Genomic DNA, 21,846 nt, shown 5'->3' with positions numbered 1-21,846 from the left:
GAAAGCTAAAAGCTCAGAAAGATCTGGTTGACTCGCGCGCGTACACACTCATATAACCTTCTTCTTTAGGGTAGAGATTTCGACAATATTATAAGATCTCATAGAGTACTGGTTTTGTTGAATTTAAGATCGAAAGTTAAAATATCGATACATATATTATGATATTTGATATTTATACGGTAATGATCGATATTTTTAAATATTGAAAAAGGATAAAAAGATCAAAATTTAAAATACCGATATGCGATGATGATCGATACTTTTATATATTGAACAAATTGATGAAGATAATTGTTAGTTAAAATATCGATACATATATTATGATATTTGATACCTTTTCATTTATATAGATACTTATGCTCTGATATTTGAAGAAAAGTTCGATACTTTACAGCATTCTCATTTTTCACATATATATATTTTTAAATAAAAAAGTATCGATATTTGTGAAAAAAGTATCGACAATTTTCAGCCTTCTCATTTCTAGCCTTTTCATTTTTCATATTTTTGTTTAAATGAGAAGGCTACAAAATATCTATACTTTTCACAAATAATGATACTTTCAAATTAAAAAAGAATATCGAAAATCAAAATGCTGCAAAATATCAAATATTTCCACAAATATCATATTATAAGTATGATATAAATAAAAAAAAGTAACGAATATTACAATATATGTATCAATATTTTAACTATCAATTATCTTTATATGACTATGTCGGGAGTATGTGTTTAGTTTGATAGTTTGACCTGAATGACACTCGGACTACGTATGATTTTGACGACAGAAATAATATTTGAATACCCAATTATTATAATTATTATTATTATTTGTTGTCATCTAGTTCTAAGGCATCGTTTCGATTAATCTGAACCGACCACACACCTGGTTTTGGTGAATGAGTCTCACAGCAAATATTTTATGCATACACAAGGACTTAAACATGAGATATTGCTTAAGCGATATCAAGCTGCTTACTACTTGAATTAACTCTCGTTGGTTCCAAATTATTATTTTTTGATTCATATGGGATAACTACAAGTCAAAATCTGTTTATAGACAACTCTCCATCAATTAACATCGAACTTTTATACCCCAGCATTCTTGATGCTCAAATCCAGGATCTCAATAAATAAATAAAAACAATTATTTTTCTACCAAAATCGCTTGATTTGTGTTAAATACTCAATTATTAGTAAATACATTGTTTACACAAACGACATAATAGTTCAAGGACTCACGTCTACTAGTCAGCTAATAAAGTAAATATGTTGTCAAAGGGAATGTTCAAAGGAGGACACCTATCCTATCATACTATCGATCTTAGAGTCAATAACCACATTGAGTCAAAATGATTTTGATAAATGATCAATTTCATTTATGTGGGAGATTGTTGCAAAAAAATTGATAATTTTAGAGCTTTGAATGAGAAATTGATCCAAACATTGTTGAGGAAAATGTGGAACCAATTGTTGGTTCGTAAATGTGCAGACGTGCACGATGCAGGTAATGTGAATGTCCGAATCGGTCTAACTCTTTGTGGGTTTGCGGATATTTTAACCTAAATGTAAGATAAATAATTTCTTTTCAAAATCTGTTTTGGAATTAAAAGGTTTCTTTAATCAAAATAGTAATTTTAGAAATTAATTAATTGTTTGATTCTCATTAATGCTTCATTAAAATTTCCAATTGTTTACTATGTGAACTCTTTATAAATACCGTGTTAACCTACTAGGTTAAACAAAAATTTAAAAACAACAAAAAACCAATTCAAATGAATTCGTTTATCTAATTTTTGGTGATAGGCGAAGACAAGGAATAGTTCGTGATCTCGACAGTTGTGCTACTGTGCACTGACCATCTCGTTGTTGTATCATGGGAGACAGACGACCAAAGATCTTATCAAGGAGTGGTCGAAAATCTATCTTAAGTAAATTGTGTAATTGTAGGCCTCAACTTATTACTATTCATATATTTATGATTTTCTATTCAGATTATTTAATCGAATATTTTCCCTATTATTAATTGTGTTTGTTTTATTTTTGATTCATATACACAAATTTTACGACGAGATCCTGCCGAGGAATTGAATATCTTTTGTCGCGACTTGTATGAATCACCATAGAAGTAAATTGTGAATCTATAAAATATTTGATTTTTTTTTTTTTTTTCGTCTTGGATTGTTATACATACATGTACCATTATATTTATAATGACACACCCGGTGGACAAATGGCATTTACGTATTTGAGACGATGATTATGATATGAAAACGTTTCATCATCAAGAACTCGTTAGCTAACTCACATCATGTATATCGCAAAATATTCCAATTTATAGAGGGCAGAAAAATATATTAACATGAAAACTTGGATAAGCTAGCCAAATCTTCATGGGACTCGTAGCAGACAATTAAGGTAGTGTTTGAACTCTGTAGAACTCTCACATATAAGCTACTTTAAGATTACTTCAACAATATAATTTATGAGTGTATGACTAGTTGATTACTAAGATTTGTTCACATAACAGTTCAATCAGACTCAAGCTTGTGTAAAATTATTCGTGCTCCATGCTGTGGACGAAGAGTTCCCAAGCTGTAAGGAGAGTGAGCGTAAGAAGGGGAAAGCTCGAACCAGAAGCGTTTGAGAATCATCGCCAGCGCCATTTTCGCTTCCATCAGAGCAAAGTTTTGGCCAATGCAGATCCTAGGACCCCATCCGAAAGGGAGAAACGTCACTTGACTCTTTGTTGCTTTCGCAACCCCTTCTGCAAACCTCTCGGGTTTGAATTCATTTGCGTCGTCGCCCCAGAGCTCTTTGTCGTGGTGGATCTGCAGTATCGGGATCGCAACTTCGGTTCCGGCTGGTAACAACAGTTTTCCAAGTTTTACGTCTTTTGTAACGGAGCGTGATAGCACAAGCACTGCCGGGTATAGCCTTAGAACCTCATACAATATCATTGTTACCTGCAACCATAATTTAGTGTAATTAACCTTATTTATACACATGAAGCAATAACAATAAGTGAATTTAGGACAAGGAACTTACAACTTTGAGCCGATTAAGGCCATCAGCGTCCGGTTTATTCTCACCAAACACATGCAAAACCTCTTCCCTCGCTTTAGCCTGCCAATCGGGATACCTTGCCAACAAAATCATAGTCCAAACCAGTAAAACCGAGGTGGTCTCTTGGCCAGCGAAGTAAAACAGTTTGCACTCCTCGATCACATCATCGATGCTCATCCCCATGCTCTTCTTATCTGCATGTGCGTCGATTTCTCTGATGTTTGATTCCACAAGTATGTCTAACAAGTCTTCATTACTCTCTTCACCTGCTTTAATTGCCTTCTCTCTTCTGTTTATCATTTCCCTAAGCGACTCTTTTATGTCGTTGTATTTCATCTTCATCTCCCTGTTTGTCTTAGTCGGCAAGAACCTACAGAAACAAATGCAATTCAGCAAGAGATTCGAATTCCGACATTTGTATCCCTTTCCTTGAAACTCGAAACTTTTTACCTCCACCCTGGAATGTAAGCATACTGTAAGACTTTGGTTATGAGATTGATTTGGTCATCCATCAGTTCGAAAATTCGCCTGCCTTCTTCGAAGCTGCTTTTGAATGCAGCTCGGGAGATCACATCTCTTGTCATAGTCACGAGATAAGGCCACGCATCTATCTCACTGCAACCTTGTGTAGACACAATCTTCTCCCATTTGCTTATCATCTCACTACAACTTTGATTAAACGCCGGCAACATGTTCTGCAATTATTTCCACATCAGAAAAGGCATAGTCTTGTAGATCTATCAAGGTGCTACCTAGAATTCTAGATTCAGTATTCCCAACAAAAACATACCTTCAACCTATCTTGGTGAAAGGCAGGGTTAATTATCTTTCTGTGCTTACTCCAATGGTCTCCCTCGAGATTTGCAAGGCCACTCACGAGCAAATTCACCAGTGGATTGGTATGCACCTTCTGGAAATCAGTGAATTTGGTAAGTATTTCCTTTACTTTCTCAGGGTCCATAATTGTCACCCTTGGCCATGGACCAATCCACATAAACGAATCCTTTCCTGCATTTCCTCACAACAAATCCAGACTTACAATAAATAAACAAGTTTCTGGTACCATGAAATTGCAGATCAATGAAAAATGTACCATATTTCTGGAGAACTTGATGAAGAAAAGGAGTAACATAAGGCTCAATATCATCACTAAGAGCCATAGGGTTGGTCCTTGTTTGTCTTCTCATAGCAATCAACTGTTTGAAGTCTCCAGACAGAGAACTGTAAGGGGTTCCTCTGAGACCCTGTTGTCTCAAGCACCGTTCGAGCCTCTTTGGGGTAAGCCATGCCCACTTCAAAACGCTCCAACCCCATATCATCAATAACCCAACAACAAGAAAACAAAGCAAATCTCTTGTTATTACAAGGTGAGCTTCCATGTTTTGTTTCTCTCTGTTTGAGTATGAGAAAGGGTGTCTGCAAATTTAAGGTGCTTATGGAAAGCTAGAATTCTTCTCAGGTCTGGTTTACTCACCTTTGTCTCTTTTATAAGCTTCTTTTTAGGGGAGAGATTTTGGTAAGATGATGATTTTTTTTCTGTTAATGGTAAGATGATGATTGAATATTAATGGCTTTCAGTTTTTATTAGGAAAAATGAAATTTAGATGATTATGGATGTGGTGTCAAAAGCACGTGTCTTTGTGGCCGTATAATTATTGATAAGATTTCTTAATAGTATGGTAACTATAAAGTAGGGTAAAATACATAAACGGTCCCTAGATCATAGGATATTTTTTATTGAACCTTTTGATCATTAAAAATTATAAAAATATTTCTCGATTATAATATATTGTTTTGTTAAGTCATTCAATAAAATAATATGTGATCCATAAAACAACGCCTTATCGAGGACTATTTGTATACTTTACCTTATAAAAGGATATATGTCCACGTCTTTTTAATTATTGAAGATGCAAACACCCTAAATGTAACTGTCCGAATTCATGATCTCTAAAGATAATATCCTTCTATTTAGTCACCAAAGTTACAACGAGTTTTTATTTATTATGATTAAATATTAATAATAGGTAAACTATTAAATTATTTTTGATTAAAATTAAATTAATAAATTATATTAATAACAATAATTACATATATTGTTATATAATTTCATTTAAATGTTACGTCAATATTTTTATTAATAATTAATGATCGATTACTTAGTTAACTTTAATTTTAATTGTCATATTATTGTAATTGATTAATTGCGTTGTTAGTTGTCGTAATAGTCTGTTTTGTTATTATGTTATTAAAAGAGAAAGAACATTCTTCTAAAATAAGTGGTTAAAATCTCTTAGTTGAGATCTTTTCTCTTCTGAAACCTATACATATCTCAGTCACAAAAAAAAAAAAAAAAACTTTGCTCCACCATTATTTCGTTATCAGACTAACAAGGAGTGCAATTGTCGCAAGAATGGCATGCTAAAAGCATCAGCATCCACGGATGGATGGAAGGGACGAGGTAATCGGGATACCTTGCCAACAAAATCATAGTCCAAACCAGTAAAGTAGTGGTGGTCTCTTGGCCGGCGAAGTAAAACAGCTTGCACTCCTCGATCACATCATCGATGCTCATCCTCATGTTCTTCCTGTGATGCCACAAGTATGTCCAACAGGTCGTCATTACTCTTTTCACCTGCTCTAATTGCCTTCTCCCTTCTCTTTACCATTTCCGTAAGCGACTCTTTTATATCATTGTATTCCAACTTCATCTCCCTGTTTGTCTTGGTTGGCAAAAACCTTTGCATGCAAAAAAGAAATAGTTACAGATTCGAATCCTAACATCTATAACCCTTTTCTTAGAATTCGAAATTTTTTACCTCCATCCTGAGATGTAAACAGACTATTAGAATGTATAAAGAATACTGAAATCTTTGAAGAAAGCTTCTTGATTCTTTATTAACGAGTGCATGGTTTATATACATACAACAACCAATTACCTAAGCTGGTAATCTGGTGTAACAGAATACAAAGGTGTAACAGAATACAACAAACTAACTGCACTACATTCTACACACAACAGATTACTTCAGCAGCATTCTAGATTCATTCTAGAACATTTACTTCAATACAGACTATGATTTTGAGAAAGATATTGATTTGGTCATCCATCAGTTCGAAAATTCGTCTGCCTTCTTCGAAGCTGCTTCTGAATGCAGCTCGGGAAATGGCGTCTCTTGTCATATTTACGAGATAAGGCCACGCATCAATCTCATTGCAACCTTCTGTAGACACAATCTTCTCCCATTTTCTTATCATCTCGCTAAAACTTCGATAAAATGCTGGCGACATGTTGTGCAATTATCTTCAAATCAGAAATAATAAAAGATGTCTAGAACTATATATCATGACCTTATCTAGATTCTTCTCTTTTTTCTAAACATAACTTCAACTTATCTTGATGAAAGGCAGGATTTATTATCTTTCTATGCTTACTCCAATGGTCTCCCTGGAGATTTGCAAGGCCACTCACAAGCAAATTCACCACTGGATTGGTATGCACCTTCTGGAAGTGAATTTGGTGAATATTTCCTTTATTTTTTTCAGGGTCCATAATTATCACCTTTGGCCATGGACCAATCCACATAAACGAATCCTTTCCTGCATTTACTTGAAACAAATTCATATTTTTAATATATAAAAAAGTTTCTAATACCATGAAATTGCAGATTAATCTAAAACGCACCATATTTCTGGAGAAATTGATGAAGAAAAGGAGTAACATAAGGCTTAATATCATCACTGAGAGCCATAGTTTTGGATCTTTGTTTGTCTGCTCATAGCAAACATCTGTTTGATGTCCCCAGACAAAGAACTGTAAGGCTTGCCTCTGAGACCCTGTTATCTCAGGCACCGTTCGAGCCTCTTTAGGGGGTGAGCCATGCCCACTTCAAAACTCTCCATCCCCATACCATCAGTAACCCAACAACGATAAAACAAAGCAAATCTCTTGTTATTACAAGGTGAGCTTCCATGTTTTTTCCTTGAGTGTGAGGAGTGGTGTCTGCAAATTTATGGTGTTCATGAAGCTAAGACCTCTCTTTTATAAGGATTTTTAAGAGGTAGATGAAGATACTATTTTTTATCCATATTATTATTATTATTATTATTATTAATATTATTATTATCATTATTAATATTATTATTATTATTATTTTTATTATTTTTATTATTATTATTATTTTTACTATTATTATTAAATATATTAAATACATATAAATTACAAACCAATTACAATTAAACCGGCCCAGTTACAAACCAACTAAAACCGGTCTAAATCCAACCAGAAATCCTAAATATTTGGGTTTCCAGTTAGGGTTTCCTAACCCTAATTTGATCAGCCGCCTCAGCTCACAGCCGTTGGATCTGATAAGATCCAACGGTCCAGATGATGCCAGAAGGAAACCCTAGGGTTTGATACCCTAGGGCCACGCGGCGCCGCTCCAGCTTCCACGCGGCTGCCGACAGCCCTCGCCGCCTCCGCCGCTGCCACGTCCCAACCAAAGACTCCAGAAGATCATATACCAGCCGTCCATGCAAGGCTACGGGGTGAGTCACCACTGGTAGTCCGGTGACTCACCGAGGCCCCCTCTTCGGACCGGTCCGAGACGAACACCGGTGGTGGCTATAAAAGCCACCACCCCACCTGTGAAAAAAAAAAAGGGACAGAGAGACAGAAAGAAGAAACAGAAACAGAAAACGAAAAAAATACAGAAAAAAAACAAACTAGTACCAAAGATCTCAGCAGCAAAGAACCAGAAGAAAAAAGAGAAAAAGGAAGAAGAGACTTACCGAGGAAAAGCCACACCACCACCGGAGTAACCACGCGCCTCCACGCTCCACAGCAAACCTTCGAAAACCGAAGGTATTTTTAAATATTTGCTCCGATTAGGAGCCGTTTAACGAAAAAAAAAACATCGGAACCGTCATTAGGACGGTCCGATCTACGTTTAGATAAAAGAAAAATTTTTCCGGCCACCGAAGACGGTGGCCGGCGACGGTGGTTGACGGCGGATGAACGCCGGCTAACGGCTGCCGGCCGGCTGGGCTTCTCTCTGTGTTAGAGAGAAGCGAGAGAAATTTCTCTCTCTCAGAGAAGAGAGAGAGAGGGAAGAAAAGAAATGAAATGGCTGGCCCTTCGGGCCAGCCGGTATGGACCATTTATAGTCCTTCCCGAACGACGTCGTTTCGGGAAGGACTATGCGCGTAATTATGGAAAAGTTAAATCCCTTCCGCAGTCCTTCGTATTTTTAAATTTTACATTTTGGTCACTAAACTGAATTTATAATAATTTTAATTCAGTCTTTGAATTTTAATTTTATTCATTTTAGTCCTTTTTATTAAAATAATATATTTAGGATAAATGATAGATTTAATCCCTTAATTTTAATAAATAATTTTTTTTTATCCCTAGTTCATATTTTTAATTTATTCTATTATAAAATTTAAATTTTAAATAATTTCATTTTGGTCACTAAATTATTAAATTAGAAAATAAAATATTTAAACCCTATAATTTCAATTAATTATTATTTAGGAATTAGATTTAGTTTTATTTTTATTATAATTTAGTTATTTATTTTATATGTTTTCATTTTAATGCTTAAAATATATTGTTTTAGTGATATTTTTATTATATTGTTAAATATTTTTATATATTCATAAATATACATATAATGAATAGTTTTTTTAAATATTTATTATCGAAGAAAAGGACAGTCTTAATACAACTGGATGTCTTATTCTGATATTTTAAAATTAAAAAGTAAACAATATTATTTAAATCAATATTTATCAATATCAAAGAAAAGAGCTGTCTTAAGGCACCTAGAAGTTCTTTTCAGATATTAAAAATAAATAAATATTTTTTATATAATTTTAAAATAATAGGATTATAAATTAAATATATTTTTGAATTTTTAAATTTTAATAAAAGAGACAATTTATAATTAAAAAGTACCAATTTTGGGCGTTGTAGGGGTGCTAATCCTTCCCTAAACGTAACCGACCACGAATCCCTTTTTATTATTAAAAAGAACGAATTTTTGGTTATAAAACGCAGATCAGTTCATCTTTTAAATATGGTTTTCTTAAAAACTCTTTTAAAAGATTATTTTTAGGTATTCGAACTACCTGATCCAAAAGGTCGATGGCGACTCCCAAATTATTTTCAAAACCATTTATTCACATCAATTTTCTCGCCAAAATTTAATATTTCGTGCCCGGACGAAAACCGGTTACGACAGCTTGGCGACTCCGCTGGGGACTGGTCAAACTTTTAAAAATTTAATTATAAATTGTCTCTATTAACTAAAAATTAAAAATTCATATATTTAATTTTTAATTCTTTCTTTTCAAATTTTTTATGTATTTATTATTTTTATAATATTTATATGTTTTATTTGCAAGTATTTTATTTTATTAGTTATTTTGTCAGAGGTATGAACATTTCTCCTCACACACAACACTTGCATTGCATAACATAAAGCTCTATAATTGAGTTGTCCCTTTTAAGTGGGAGTGAAAGCGACGTCTTCGTGAGAATTTATTCTCCGTGTCAGACCTAGCAAGTAACTTTCGGGGTTCATATGCTCTATGTCTTCGTGAGAATTTATTCTCCGTGTCAGGCATAGAGAAATGTATCCCCTCGAATTGAACTCGATCCACTTTAGTCTGTAATGGACTAGGATTGAGGGTTAGCAACCCAAGGGGGCACTAACAAGGACAATTCGGGTACCTTTACTCCTAGATCTGAAACCCTGCATATAAAAAAACCTTAGAAACTCTTCCGATCCGAAGTCATGACAAAATTTTGTCCAAAATAGGTGTACACACAGGAGAAATGAATTCTGTCTTTCCTGTTAATTTATTTAGTGTTTAAATTACATGTTTATTTAAATTATTTAAATTCAGAAGAGCATGTTTAAATAAAGAATATTTATGTTATTATTAAATTCCTTTATTATGTAAACTAATTTATTTTCTTTTTTGTGTGTTATTTATTTTTCTATTTGCATTGCATCATACAGGATAAAAGACATTGATCCTTGTGTTAATTGTCTCATTGGAAAGCCTTCATCTATGGATAAAAAGTGTTCAAGTCAAGTAATTCTAAACTCAGAAGTAAGACAGTGGGCTGAGGATTTACAAAGACAAGAAGGAGACAGTTTGCAGGATGATTATGTATCTGACTTGGCCAGTTATGCTTCAGTTTCACTAAAAAGAAATGATATGCAAGATTTGCGAAGCATTTGGGAAAGTTGGGATTCAAACAAAAAATTGCAGTTTTATCAGACTTACGGAGACATCCCATATTTGCTCTATGTTGAAGTCGATGATGAATTACTCAGAGCCCTAGTTCAATTCTGGAATCCAGGGTACAATTGCTTCACTTTCAATAAGGAGGACTTGATCCCTACTATTGAAGAATATACAACTTTGTTACATCTTGAAGGTGCTTTGGAGAATCGAATATATTCAAAGTCAATTAAAACTCAACCCTTTCGAGTTAAATTAGCAAAGATTGCCGGGGTACGAGAAGAATGGGTAGCATCCCGTACAAAACAAAAAGGCGAAAGCGAAGGCATTGCTTGGACCAACATCAGAGAACTTATTCAGAGCCATCCAGATATTAAAGTACGATTCGATTTATTTGCTCTGGGTATATATGGTATGGTCATCTTCCCAAAAGTATTGGGATATATTGAAGCTGCAGTGGTAGACTTGTTTGAACAACTACCGAAGAAGATTAATCCTGTTTCTGCCATCCTAGCAGAGACCTTCAGATCATTAAATGCTTGCAGAAGGTTAGGAGGTGGACGATTCTCAGGGTGTACTCAGTTGTTATATGTTTGGATCCGTAGTCATTTCTGGAGAACAGAAAAGGTTTCATACCGACGCTTTAATACGGATTATTCACCATTAAAGGAATTTCTGGAGCAGGAATGGCCGAAAGAAATTAAGAAAGATATGTGGATTAATGCCTTTCGAAATCTGCAAAGCAATGACGTTGTTTGGCGAGCCCCGTGGCAAATACAAAGGGAGTTCTTTTACAGATGTGGTGATTACAACTGGATAATGCTGCTCGGATTATGGGGAGGAATTGGATATGCACCACTTTTGGTTATAAGACAGTATGAAGGTCGTCAATTTGTACCTGTCACTGCTGGACTACAGTCATCTGAGTTTGCATTTCACAGCAAAAATTATAAAAGAAACATCATAGAAGCCGTTACAGCTTGGAAAACAATTTTTTGCATCCGAGCTAAAGCAGCAAAAGAAATATTGACTCCTGATTATGAAGAATGGAGATCTGTCAGGAAAAACGAAAATATTCCTCTACCAGATCAAAATGAGGATATTTCTATGGAAGATCGCATTAAGGTGGTTCCATCAGAGATTGAAATCTTGAGAGCTGAGTTTGAAGCAGAAAGAGATGGATGGTCGAAAGAGTTAGAGCAAATGAGACAAGATAAAGCTATGTTGGGGGTTGACATTGACTTTCATTCATCACAATGTGCAATGTTGAGAAAAGATAAAGAAAAAGGTGAAGATGAGTACAGAGCCTTACAGAAAAATTACCAGGAGTTATATAAATCCCGAAAAGCATCAGGACCCAGCCAATCGACGGTACAGATGACCAGAGAATTGAACATTGAGAAAAGACGAGTTGAAGATCTAAAAGGGAAGAATAGCCGTCTACTCAAAAGCCTGGAAAAAGGAAAGCAAAAAATGGAAGATTTCGAGGTTGACAGAAGAGAGCGAATTATAAAACACAAGGCTGAACACCGTGAGATCATGAATGAAATGCAAAGAGAAAGAGATCGAGCCAAAGATTTAGAAGAGATGAAGAATGACATCTTTGTTAAATTTGAAAGCGAGAAAAGTATCATGTTCAAGGGATTTGAATCTGAAATGAACCAGTTGATTGCTGAGCTTGAAGTCAGAGGCCAAAAGATGGAAGAATCCAATGTTGAAAAAGAAAAATGGGAGCTAGAAAGAAAAAATTTCAACACTAGACTTGAGGTAGAGCAGGAAGTGGCTAGCAACTGGATGCAAAGATGCAGAAACAAAGATGTTCAAATCCAGAAGTTTAATCAAAGAATGCAAGAAGCACGAACAAAACTTGAAGAGGATCTGGATCAGTCTAGAAACAAAAACTCCGAGTTTAATTCTTACATTTTGCAACTTGAAGAATCATTGTTTCAAGAAAAGGTTCGTCTAGGACCTAATGATCTCAAAGAAAGTAATGAGGAAAATGCTTCACTGCGAAGACGCATTAGAGATCTTGAAAAATTTATGCACAATTGTCAAGTCAGAGTCACTGAGTTAGAGCAAACTCTTGAAGGAACAACTGAACGATGGCAAAAGTCAACCGAGTTCTATGTCGAAAGAAGTGAAGAAAGAAGCAATATGGTGTTCGAGGCCATGGTACAAATGAGTGAGGTTGCCAGATATGTTGGGGAACTAGCTGTTGAAGCCAAAATAATTGAGCATCAAGTTGATCCAGTTTCTAAGTGTGGAAAGAAGGTGTCATGGTTAATGAAGGAAATTATAGAGCTTAATAGGAAAGCTACGCCTTATCTGTAGTTATGAACTATTATAAAGAAACTTTTGTATACCGATGAAAGTTGTTCTATGACTGTTAACTTTTTGGGATCAATGTTTTTTTCATACATGCATTTTGCATACATTCATCATTCATTTCATAATTTTCGCTATGAATTATTATTTTATTTATTAAGTTAAAATTCATTAATTAAAATTTGAAAAAATAATATTAAAAGATTTTTCAATCGCAGTTACTCTGGCCAAAAGAGAAATACTACATCACTACGGTACTAGACAAGCCACTAAGAGAATTATGGAGGATAAAATACAGCGTATTGAGGAACATCATCATAAAGAACAAGAAGAAATGAGAATGAAACTGAAAAAAATTGAAGCCAGTATTGCAAATTCACAGGACAGTATGATGAAGAAGATAGAGGACATGTTTAAAAGGCAGGCTATCAGTGGAAAAATGCATGAAAATCCTGTATCTTTTGACCAAGAACCCATATATCCTCTAGGTTTTCCACCAGAATCAATTTATCACTCTGGTACTACCCCTATACAAATCAATGCTCGTACATCTGCATTACAAGAAGTCAAATCACATGAAGATCAACAAGTGGACCCTGCATCTTCAAGCAAAAATCCACTTATATCAGATGTGAAAATAGGGGATCTTAATACTGATCAGTTGATCCCAGATTTAAATGAGCTGAATGAGAAACAAAAAGTAAATGAAGAGCTGACCAGACAAATCAAGAGCTTAGAAGAACGAATGAAATCCGTGGAAATAACTGAATCATTCTATGGGTTTGATGCTAGTGAATTGAGTTTGGTTCCAGACCTAATCCTCCCTATCAAGTTCAAAGCTCCCGAATTTGATAAATATAATGGTACTACATGCCCTTCATCCCACATCACTATGTTTTGTCGAAGAATGGCAGGATATGTAAAGGACGAGAAATTGTTAATTCACTGCTTTCAGGATAGTTTGACAGGACCGGCTTTAAAATGGTATACTCAATTGACCAAAGCCAACATTAGATCTTGGAAAGATTTGGCTAAAGCATTTCTAGAGCAGTACCGCCATGTGACAGACATGGTCCCTGATAGATGGACTCTTCAAAACTTGGAGAAAAAGAATAATGAAACATTCAGACAGTATGCCCAGAGATGGCGTGACACTGCAGCCCAAGTTCAACCACCTTTGTCAGAAAAAGAAAGCCACAGTGATGTTTGTCCATACATTGAAGGCTCCTTATTTAAACCATCTAATGGGGAATGCAACCAGAAATTTTGCAGATTTGGTCATTTCTGGAGAATTAATTGAAAATGTCTTGAAAAGTGGCAAGATTGAATCAAATGATGGGTCTAGTTCCAAAAGACCTACGTACCGGAAAAAGGAGAATGAAGTCAACAATGCAAATTCTTATAGCAAGGATTCATCGAAAAGTGTTACAATAACCCAGCCAAGGGTTAAGAAAGAGGAAACAAACACTAATCGAGCAGAGTCCAGAGGATCTCGAAAGGAAAATGAAAGGTTGTCTTTTACACCTTTACCAGTACCATATGCAGAGATCTATGATTCGCTGTTAAAAGCAGATGTTATACGGCCCTACCCTTTGGTTCCCATGCAACCACCATTCCCTCCTTGGTATGATACAAAGGCACATTGTGTTTACCATGAAGGAATTACAGGACATTCTATTGAAAACTGTCTAGCATTCAAAAGGGTGGTTCAAAATTTGATCAACACTGGGAAGTTGGAATTTAATACACCATCCGCATCAAGTCATCCATTGCCAAATCATGGAGATAAAAACGTGAATGCAATTCAGGAAGAGAACAGAAAGAAAGCAAAGACTGACATTTCTGAAATTAAATCTCCATTTGTTTGGATATTCCAACAGCTTTCTTTAGCCGGTATAATTCCACAACAATTCAGGCCAAAGCAGAATAAAGGCAAGAATTATTGTGAATATCATCAGGAGAAAGGGCATAAAATTCAATTATGTCCTGAGTTTAGAAAATTGGTACAAAAATTGATGAACAACAGAGAAATAGAATTCTTTGAAGAAGAACCCGGGAAAAAAGAAGATGATGTTTGCTCATCAGAGGATTCTAAACCAAGTCAAAGAATAAATGATCCTGTGATCATTAATGTGAAATCATCCACGACGATTCCTGCACCAATAAGGTCAAAAGTAGTTATTACCACTCCTCTACCATTTCCATACAAAGATACCCGCAGGGTACCTTGGAATTATACTACCAATGTTTCAATGGTAGGAGGATCTGATTCTCTAGATAAAACAGAAGAGAAAATACAGAATTTGAGTACTACATCGACGTCTGAAGCAGTGGGCGAGGTCGGTTTCTTTACAAGAAGCGGGAGATGTTACTCTCCCGAAACATCCAATGCTTCAGAACAAGTGAAAGCAAAAGGAAAAGCTGTGGCAATACCTCAGAAGGTATTTGAAGATGAATCCCTTCCAGCATTCAATGAGCCTGTGACAGAAAAACAAGCTCAAGAATTTTTGAAATTCCTAAAACATAGTGAGTATAGTGTGGTTGAACAACTACACAAACAACAAGCGAGAATTTCTATTCTTGATCTATTGATGAATTCAGAAGCGCATAGGAATGCTTTGATGAAAATTCTCAATCAAACATTTATCCCCGAAGATATATCCCTCAATAAACTTGACAGAATTGTGGGACATATAGCCGCTGACAATTACATAACGTTCACAGATGATGAAATACCGGAAGGCGGAATGGGGTCAGTAAGAGCTTTGAACATCACGACACACTGTCATGGTCATGTATTGCCAGGAGTATTGATTGACAATGGATCTGCTCTCAACTTGATGCCTCTAGTTACACTTCAAAGAATGCCTCTGGATCAATCACACATGAAGAGTTATCAGAATGTGGTACGAGCATTTGATGGTACTCAAAAAGAAGTGCTTGGGAAAATGGAAATACCGTTGTTAATTGGCCCAGTCGTGTACAATATTGATTTTGTGGTGATGGACATCCACCCCACATATAATTGTCTCTTAGGGAGGCCATGGATTCACTCAGCAGGAGCCGTTCCTTCTTCATTACATCAGAAATTGAAATTTGTTGTTGATGGACAACTAATATGCGTCAATGCTGAAGAAGAAATCATTGCATCTGTAACAAGCGATGTTCCATATATCGACACCAATGATAAGGCTCTTGAATGCTCTTTTCGAGCTCTTGAATTTGTAAATGCAACCTTTGTTGCAGAAGGAAGGAAAATTCCATATCCCAGATTGTCTGATTGCACCAAGATGACGGTACAACAAACTTTAGGCATCGGAGCTAAAACTGGAAGAGGTCTAGGAAAGAATCTTCAAGGGATTTCAGTTCCTATCAGTATAAAGATGAAAAAAGACCGTTTTGGGCTAGGGTTTAAGCCTAATTTTCAGCAAAAGAATAAAGAGATGAAAAGAAGATGTGAAGACAGAAAGACAAAATTGAAAGGGGAGAAATCTTTTGGAAACACATGTCTTTCCCACAGTTGAAGACAACATTCAGATCAGGGGGAACAATTAATGTGGAACAGCAGCTTGTTGAAGCCTTTAAAGAAGAAAAGTTGACGAAAGATCAAGACATAGTTGAAGAAGCTATGAATGGATTATTTATCAACATGATCACGAAGGACAACAAAAATGGCAAATACTTGGATAGGATTCGACCATGTCTTCCTGGAGAAACACTCACCAATTGGACCACTGAAGATCTTCCTATAGTTTTTAATATTAATGCAGAGTAATATTCAGAACTAATCTTTATGTTTAGCTCAAAATATGAAAACTTTTTGTTATCTTGTAAAAGAAATTATGTTAAATATAAGGAACTTTCTTTAAAATTTTCAGATGGCAATCATTCTTTACATTTTATTACATTTTTACATTTCATAAATTTACTATATTCTTTCGTAAATATGTCCGATTTAAATTTGCAGGTGTCACAGTATTAATAGCATGTTTATTCCTAGATTTAATCCAGTGATAAATTTAGAGCAGCCTATATGTCTGGAAGAGATCAATGGTTGTGAAGATGAACTGGAATGTGATATTCCTACTGAACTATTAAGATTGGTAGAAAAAGAAGACAAACAAATTCTACCCCACAAGGAAAGGGTTGAGACTGTGAATTTGGGAACAGATGAAGAAATAAAAGAGGTGAAAATTGGCACTACTCTGACAATCCAGATAAAGCAAGAATTGATAAATCTCCTTCAAGAGTTCAAAGATATCTTTGCATGGTCTTATCAAGATATGCCTGGTTTGAGCACAGATATAGTGATACACAAACTTCCAATCAATCCAGAATATAAACCGATTCAACAAAAGCTCAGAAGAATGAGGCCAGAAATGTTGTTACAAATCAAAGAAGAAGTAATGAAACAGATCAATGCAGGTTTCCTACAGGCATCTAAATACCCAGAATGGGTAGCCAACATTGTTCCCGTACCAAAGAAAAATGGGAAAGTTCGAATGTGTGTGGATTACAGAGATCTCAACAAAGCTAGTCCGAAAGACAGTTTTCCCTTACCCCACATAGACACATTGGTGGATAATACTGCAGGGCATGCATGGTTTTCATTTATGGATGGTTTTTCAGGATATAATCAGATAAAAATGAATCCTGAAGATATGGAGAAAACAACATTTATAACCATGTGGGGCACATTCTGTTATAAAGTGATGCCATTTGGATTGAAAAATGCAGGGGCAACATATCAAAGAGCTATGGTAACTTTGTTTCATGACATGATGCACAAAGAGATTGAAGTATATGTAGATGACATGATTGCCAAATCCAAAACGGAAGAAGAACATATTCAAAATCTGAGGAAGCTTTTCCAGAGATTGAGGAAGTATCAATTAAAGCTTAACCCTGCTAAATGCATTTTTGGGGTAAATTCTGGGAAACTTTTGGGATTTGTGGTTAGCAAAAAAGGAATCGAGATTGATCCAGATAAAGTAAAAGCAATTCAAGATCTTCCACCACCCAACACAAAAAAAGAAGTTCGAGGCTTTTTGGGGAGATTAAATTATATATCTCGGTTCATTTCTCAATTGACTGACAAATGTGATCCAGTGTTCAAATTACTTCGAAAGAACAATCCTGAAGTCTGGAATGAAGAATGTCAAGAAACTTTGGATATTATTAAGAAATATTTATCCAAAGCCCCCATTTTAGTATCACCAATGCCTGATAGACCATTAATTCTCTACTTGACGGTCTTCGAAAATTCGATGGGATGTGTACTAGGACAGCATGATGAATCAGGAAGGAAAGAAAAAGCTATTTATTATTTGAGCAAGAAATTTACCGATTGTGAAGTTCGATATCCACCAATACAAAAATTATGTTGTGCTTTGGTGTGGACTACTCGAAGACTCAGACAATATATGTTATACCATACTACTTGGTTGATATCAAAACTTGATCCTTTAAAGTTCTTAATGGAATCACCAGCTTTGACAAGCAGAATGGCTAGATGGCAGATGTTATTATCTGAGTTTGATATTGTATATGTCAACCAAAAAGCGATAAAAGGAAGTGTCATAGCTGATTTTTTGGCCAGTCGTGTATCAAATGATTATCAGCCTTTGAACTTCAATTTTCCTGATGAAGATTTGTTATGCATATCCATGAATGAAGAAGTCAGAACAAATGATGAATTTGCAACTTGGAAGCTTTACTTTGACGGAGCATCTAATGCTTTGGGACGAGGAATCGGAGCAGTGTTAATTTCTCCTGAAAATGTTTATTATCCCTTTACAAGCAGACTGGAGTTCTTTTGTACCAATAATATGGCGGAATATGAAGCTTGTGTCATGGGGTTAAAAGCAGCTATAGAAAGAAAAATCAAATTTCTCAAGATATATGGAGATTCATCGTTAGTGGTGTATCAATTGCGAGGAGAATGGGAAACAAAAGATCCCAAATTATTGGAATACCGAAATTTTACACTCGAATTAGTGAAAGAATTTGAGAGAGTTACCTTCAATTATCTCCCTCGGGAAGAAAATCAAATGGCAGATGCTTTGGCTACATTAGCTGCTATGTTTCAGGCAACTAAGAAAGTTGATATGATGCCAATCAAAATGCAAGTATATGAAATTCCTGCACATTGTTATAGTGTGGAAGAAGAGGTAGATGGTAAACCATGGTATCAAGATATCCTGCAATATATCAAAAATCAAAGTTATCCACCAAATGCATCAGAAATTGATAAAAGAACCTTGAGAAGAATGGCTGCTGGATATTTTCTTGATGGAGAGATTATGTATAGAAGAAGCAGTGATCAAATGCTATTGAGATGTTTAAATACCAGCGAAGCTCGAAATGTCATTGAAGAAGTACACAGTGGAATATGTGGAACACATGCAAATGGTCTTTCTATGGCCAGAAAAATAATGAGATATGGATACTATTGGGCTACTATGTACACAGATTGCATTGATTATGCAAGGAAATGTCATAAATGCCAGATATATGCAGACAAGATTCATGTACCCCCATCTCCTTTACATGTAATAACAGCACCCTGGCCATTTTCTATGTGGGGAATAGATGTCATTGGAGCAATCACACCAAAAGCATCGAATGGACATTGTTTCATCCTGGTGGCAATTGATTATTTTACCAAATGGGTTGAAGCTGCTTCATATACCAATATTAAGAGGTCCACAGTCTGCAAATTCATAAAGAAAGAGATAATTTTCCGGTATGGCCTACCAGAAAGGATCATTACAGATAATGCTCTGAACCTGAACAACAAAATGATGACCGAACTTTGTGCACAGTTTAAGATCAAACATGCAAATTCAATGGCATATCGTCCAAAGATGAATGGGGCAGTTGAAGCAGCAAATAAGAACATCAAGAGAATCATTACAAAGACCACTGAAACTTATAAAGATTGGCACGAAAAGTTACCTTTTGCTCTATATGCATACCGAACTACTGTTCGAACATCTACTGGGGCAACGCCTTTTTCTTTAGTCTACGGGATGGAAGCAGTCTTACCAATTGAAGTTGAGATTCCATCGCTTCGAATATTGAGAGAAACAAAATTGGATGAATCTGAATGGATCCAAGCTAGAGTTGATCAATTGAACCTTATTGAGGAGAAAAGATTGAAAGCTATTTGCCATGGACAGATGTATCAGAAACGGATGATGAAGTCTCATGACAAAAAAGTACATCCAAGAGAATTCCAAGAGGGTGATCTAGTATTAAAAAAGATCTTGCCTATACATAAAGATTTCCGTGGGAAATGGATGCCTAATTGGGAAGGACCATACGTTGTAAAAAAGGCCTTTTCCGGAGGAGCATTGATCTTGGCAGAAATGGATGGAAAAATTCTGAAAAATCCAATAAACTCGGATTCTGTCAAGAAATATTATGCTTGAAGAAAAAAAAAGGAAAAAAAAAGAAAGAAAAAAAAAGAGAGAAGAAAAAGAAAGGGGGTCAAGGTGAAAACCCGCAAAGGGCATCTTGTAACCGAAGGAAGGATTTGAGTTGAAAACCTGAAAAGGCGGCTCAAATGCAGGTTGATATTAGGCATCTGGCAATTGAACTCTCTTAAGATTTTGACAGTTTGGGAGAAACTTCACATCTACAAGCATTTTGACAACGTTTGAGATCTTCCAGACAAAAGCTTCCATCATCATCTCTAGATTGTGTCAACTTGATTAATTTAGAAATACTTATGCTTATAATTTGTTGAGACATTTGAATTTTTATTCTTATGCTTGCCAGAACTTTGAATACAATTCTATCTATTTCAAGTTCAATTTATTTGAGATTCAATTTATTTTTGGAAATTCAATTTATTCTTTTCTATTGAATTAACATAATTTTGAAATAATTTAAAGATTTCTGAATATCACTTTATGTTAATACTTTTAAATACATAGAATACAAAGTAAGCAAATCATCACTAGCTTAAAGCCATGAACATCAAGATTGTTACAAGTGGTGCTACCGACAACAAGGTCGAATCCGCCAAATCTACTCATCAATTGCTCCAACCGATCACCATTCAGTTCTTGCACATCTGTTTTCAAAGATATACTAAAACAGTAGAAGATGATCTTTGCAGTACTGATTCCAGCAAAAAGAAACAAGACATTGATATTACTGGGAAACATATCCCTATACAGATCCTTGTGTAAGGTTTTTAGGAAACCTAGAAGCATTTCCACCTCATCAGGTTCAAGTGGAGTAAATTTATTCCTTCCAACCCATACTAGATTCCATTTTCAGCACTCATCAAGAACATACTTCTGGACACTCGAAGGTGGCTCATTGTCATAAGCTTCAAAAGCCTTACAAATCCTTTCTGTCAATTCGGCACTTCCTGAACATGTTTATAAACAATTCAACCTTTTATATGTGCTCAATAGCATCTTCTGGAAGTGTTCTTTGAGTTATCTGATCTGGTTTGGCAGAACCAATCATTGAATTTAGAAGATGAATGTGCTCAATAGCATCTTCTGGAAGTGTTCTTTGAGTTATCTGATCTGGTTTGGCAGAACCAATCATTGAATTTAGAAGATGAATGTGCTCAATAGCATCTTCTGGAAGTGTTCTTTGAGTTATCTGATCTGGTTTGGCAGAACCAATCATTGAATTTAGAATATGAATGTGCCAATAGCATCTTTTGGAAGTGTTCTTTGAGTTATCTGATCTGATTTGGCAGAACTTACAGAACCAATCATTGGAATTAAAGGATAAACTGCATGATCGTCTTCATAAAGAAGTTTCTTTTCAAGCTTCTTTTGCTTATTCCTTTCCCAAAAATCATAACCCAGGGCTATTTGAAGTTTCAGCCTCTGAGAATCACATTTTTGTCAAGTATAACAGTTTATTCTCTTCATCAGAATCAGAAGTCAAGATTTCTCGGTATTAGAAGAACTATCGATATATGTGAAATCATCTTGAAAGGTCACTTCATAATCAGATGAATTGTTATCAGAATCAACATGTTGACTGAATACAAGCTTTTCAAGAGCCTATACTATTGAGTTTTATTCTCAAGAGGTTTTGTGACATTATATCTATATTTGTATTTGTCAAAGATGATAGATTCTCTGATTTGAAGAAGAAAGATCTATTGTGTTTCTACAACTGAAGAAATACTCAGTTCACCAATCTGAAATCAAATAACTTAAC

General features: G+C 35.3%; 1 protein-coding gene and 1 long non-coding RNA gene across 4 annotated transcripts; one reads left to right on the top strand and one right to left on the bottom strand.

The window, feature by feature from the left end:
- Positions 1–2,494: 2,494 nt before the first annotated feature.
- LOC120155462 (cytochrome P450 72A15-like) lies at positions 2,495–6,846 on the bottom strand. Of its 3 annotated transcripts, none has more exons than XM_039167012.1 (5): positions 6,752–6,846; positions 3,857–4,074; positions 3,517–3,761; positions 3,049–3,436; positions 2,495–2,966 (listed from the first exon to the last, which is right to left on the bottom strand). In XM_039167012.1, exons 1-5 carry the CDS (start codon positions 6,816–6,818, stop codon positions 2,532–2,534), a joined length of 1,353 nt encoding a protein of 450 aa, XP_039022943.1. In that variant the 5' UTR covers positions 6,819–6,846; the 3' UTR covers positions 2,495–2,531. The 3 variants fall into 3 exon arrangements, with proteins under 3 accessions (XP_039022943.1, XP_039022944.1, XP_039022942.1); XM_039167013.1 differs by lacking the exon at positions 3,857–4,074 and adding an exon at positions 6,452–6,666 and having other exon boundaries at positions 6,752–6,833; XM_039167011.1 differs by lacking the exon at positions 6,752–6,846 and adding an exon at positions 4,160–4,604.
- Positions 3,246–5,812, top strand: LOC120155464. Its single transcript, XR_005518968.1, has 2 exons — positions 3,246–3,312; positions 5,682–5,812. It is a non-coding gene; the product is annotated as an uncharacterized LOC120155464 (long non-coding RNA).
- Positions 6,847–21,846: the final 15,000 nt, after the last annotated feature.

Source organism: Hibiscus syriacus, unplaced genomic scaffold (genome assembly GCF_006381635.1).
Source record: "Hibiscus syriacus cultivar Baekdansim isolate YM2019G1 unplaced genomic scaffold, ASM638163v2 tig00111191_pilon, whole genome shotgun sequence".
Lineage (NCBI taxonomy): Eukaryota > Viridiplantae > Streptophyta > Magnoliopsida > Malvales > Malvaceae > Hibiscus > Hibiscus syriacus.
This window is presented reverse-complemented; position numbering and strand designations above follow the sequence as displayed.

What these genes read in the sequence shown, in the direction of transcription:
- LOC120155462 (XM_039167011.1), bottom strand. Translation starts at nt 4,445, where the DNA reads ATGGAAGCTCACCTTGTAATAACAAGAGATTTGCTTTGTTTTCTTGTT. An exon ending in TCAAGTTCTCCAGAAATATG is followed by an intron (nt 4,075 to 4,159) that starts GTACATTTTTCA and finishes GAGGAAATGCAG; the next exon opens with GAAAGGATTCGTTTATGTGG. An exon ending in GCCTTAATCGGCTCAAAGTT is followed by an intron (nt 2,967 to 3,048) that starts GTAAGTTCCTTG and finishes TTATGGTTGCAG; the next exon opens with GTAACAATGATATTGTATGA.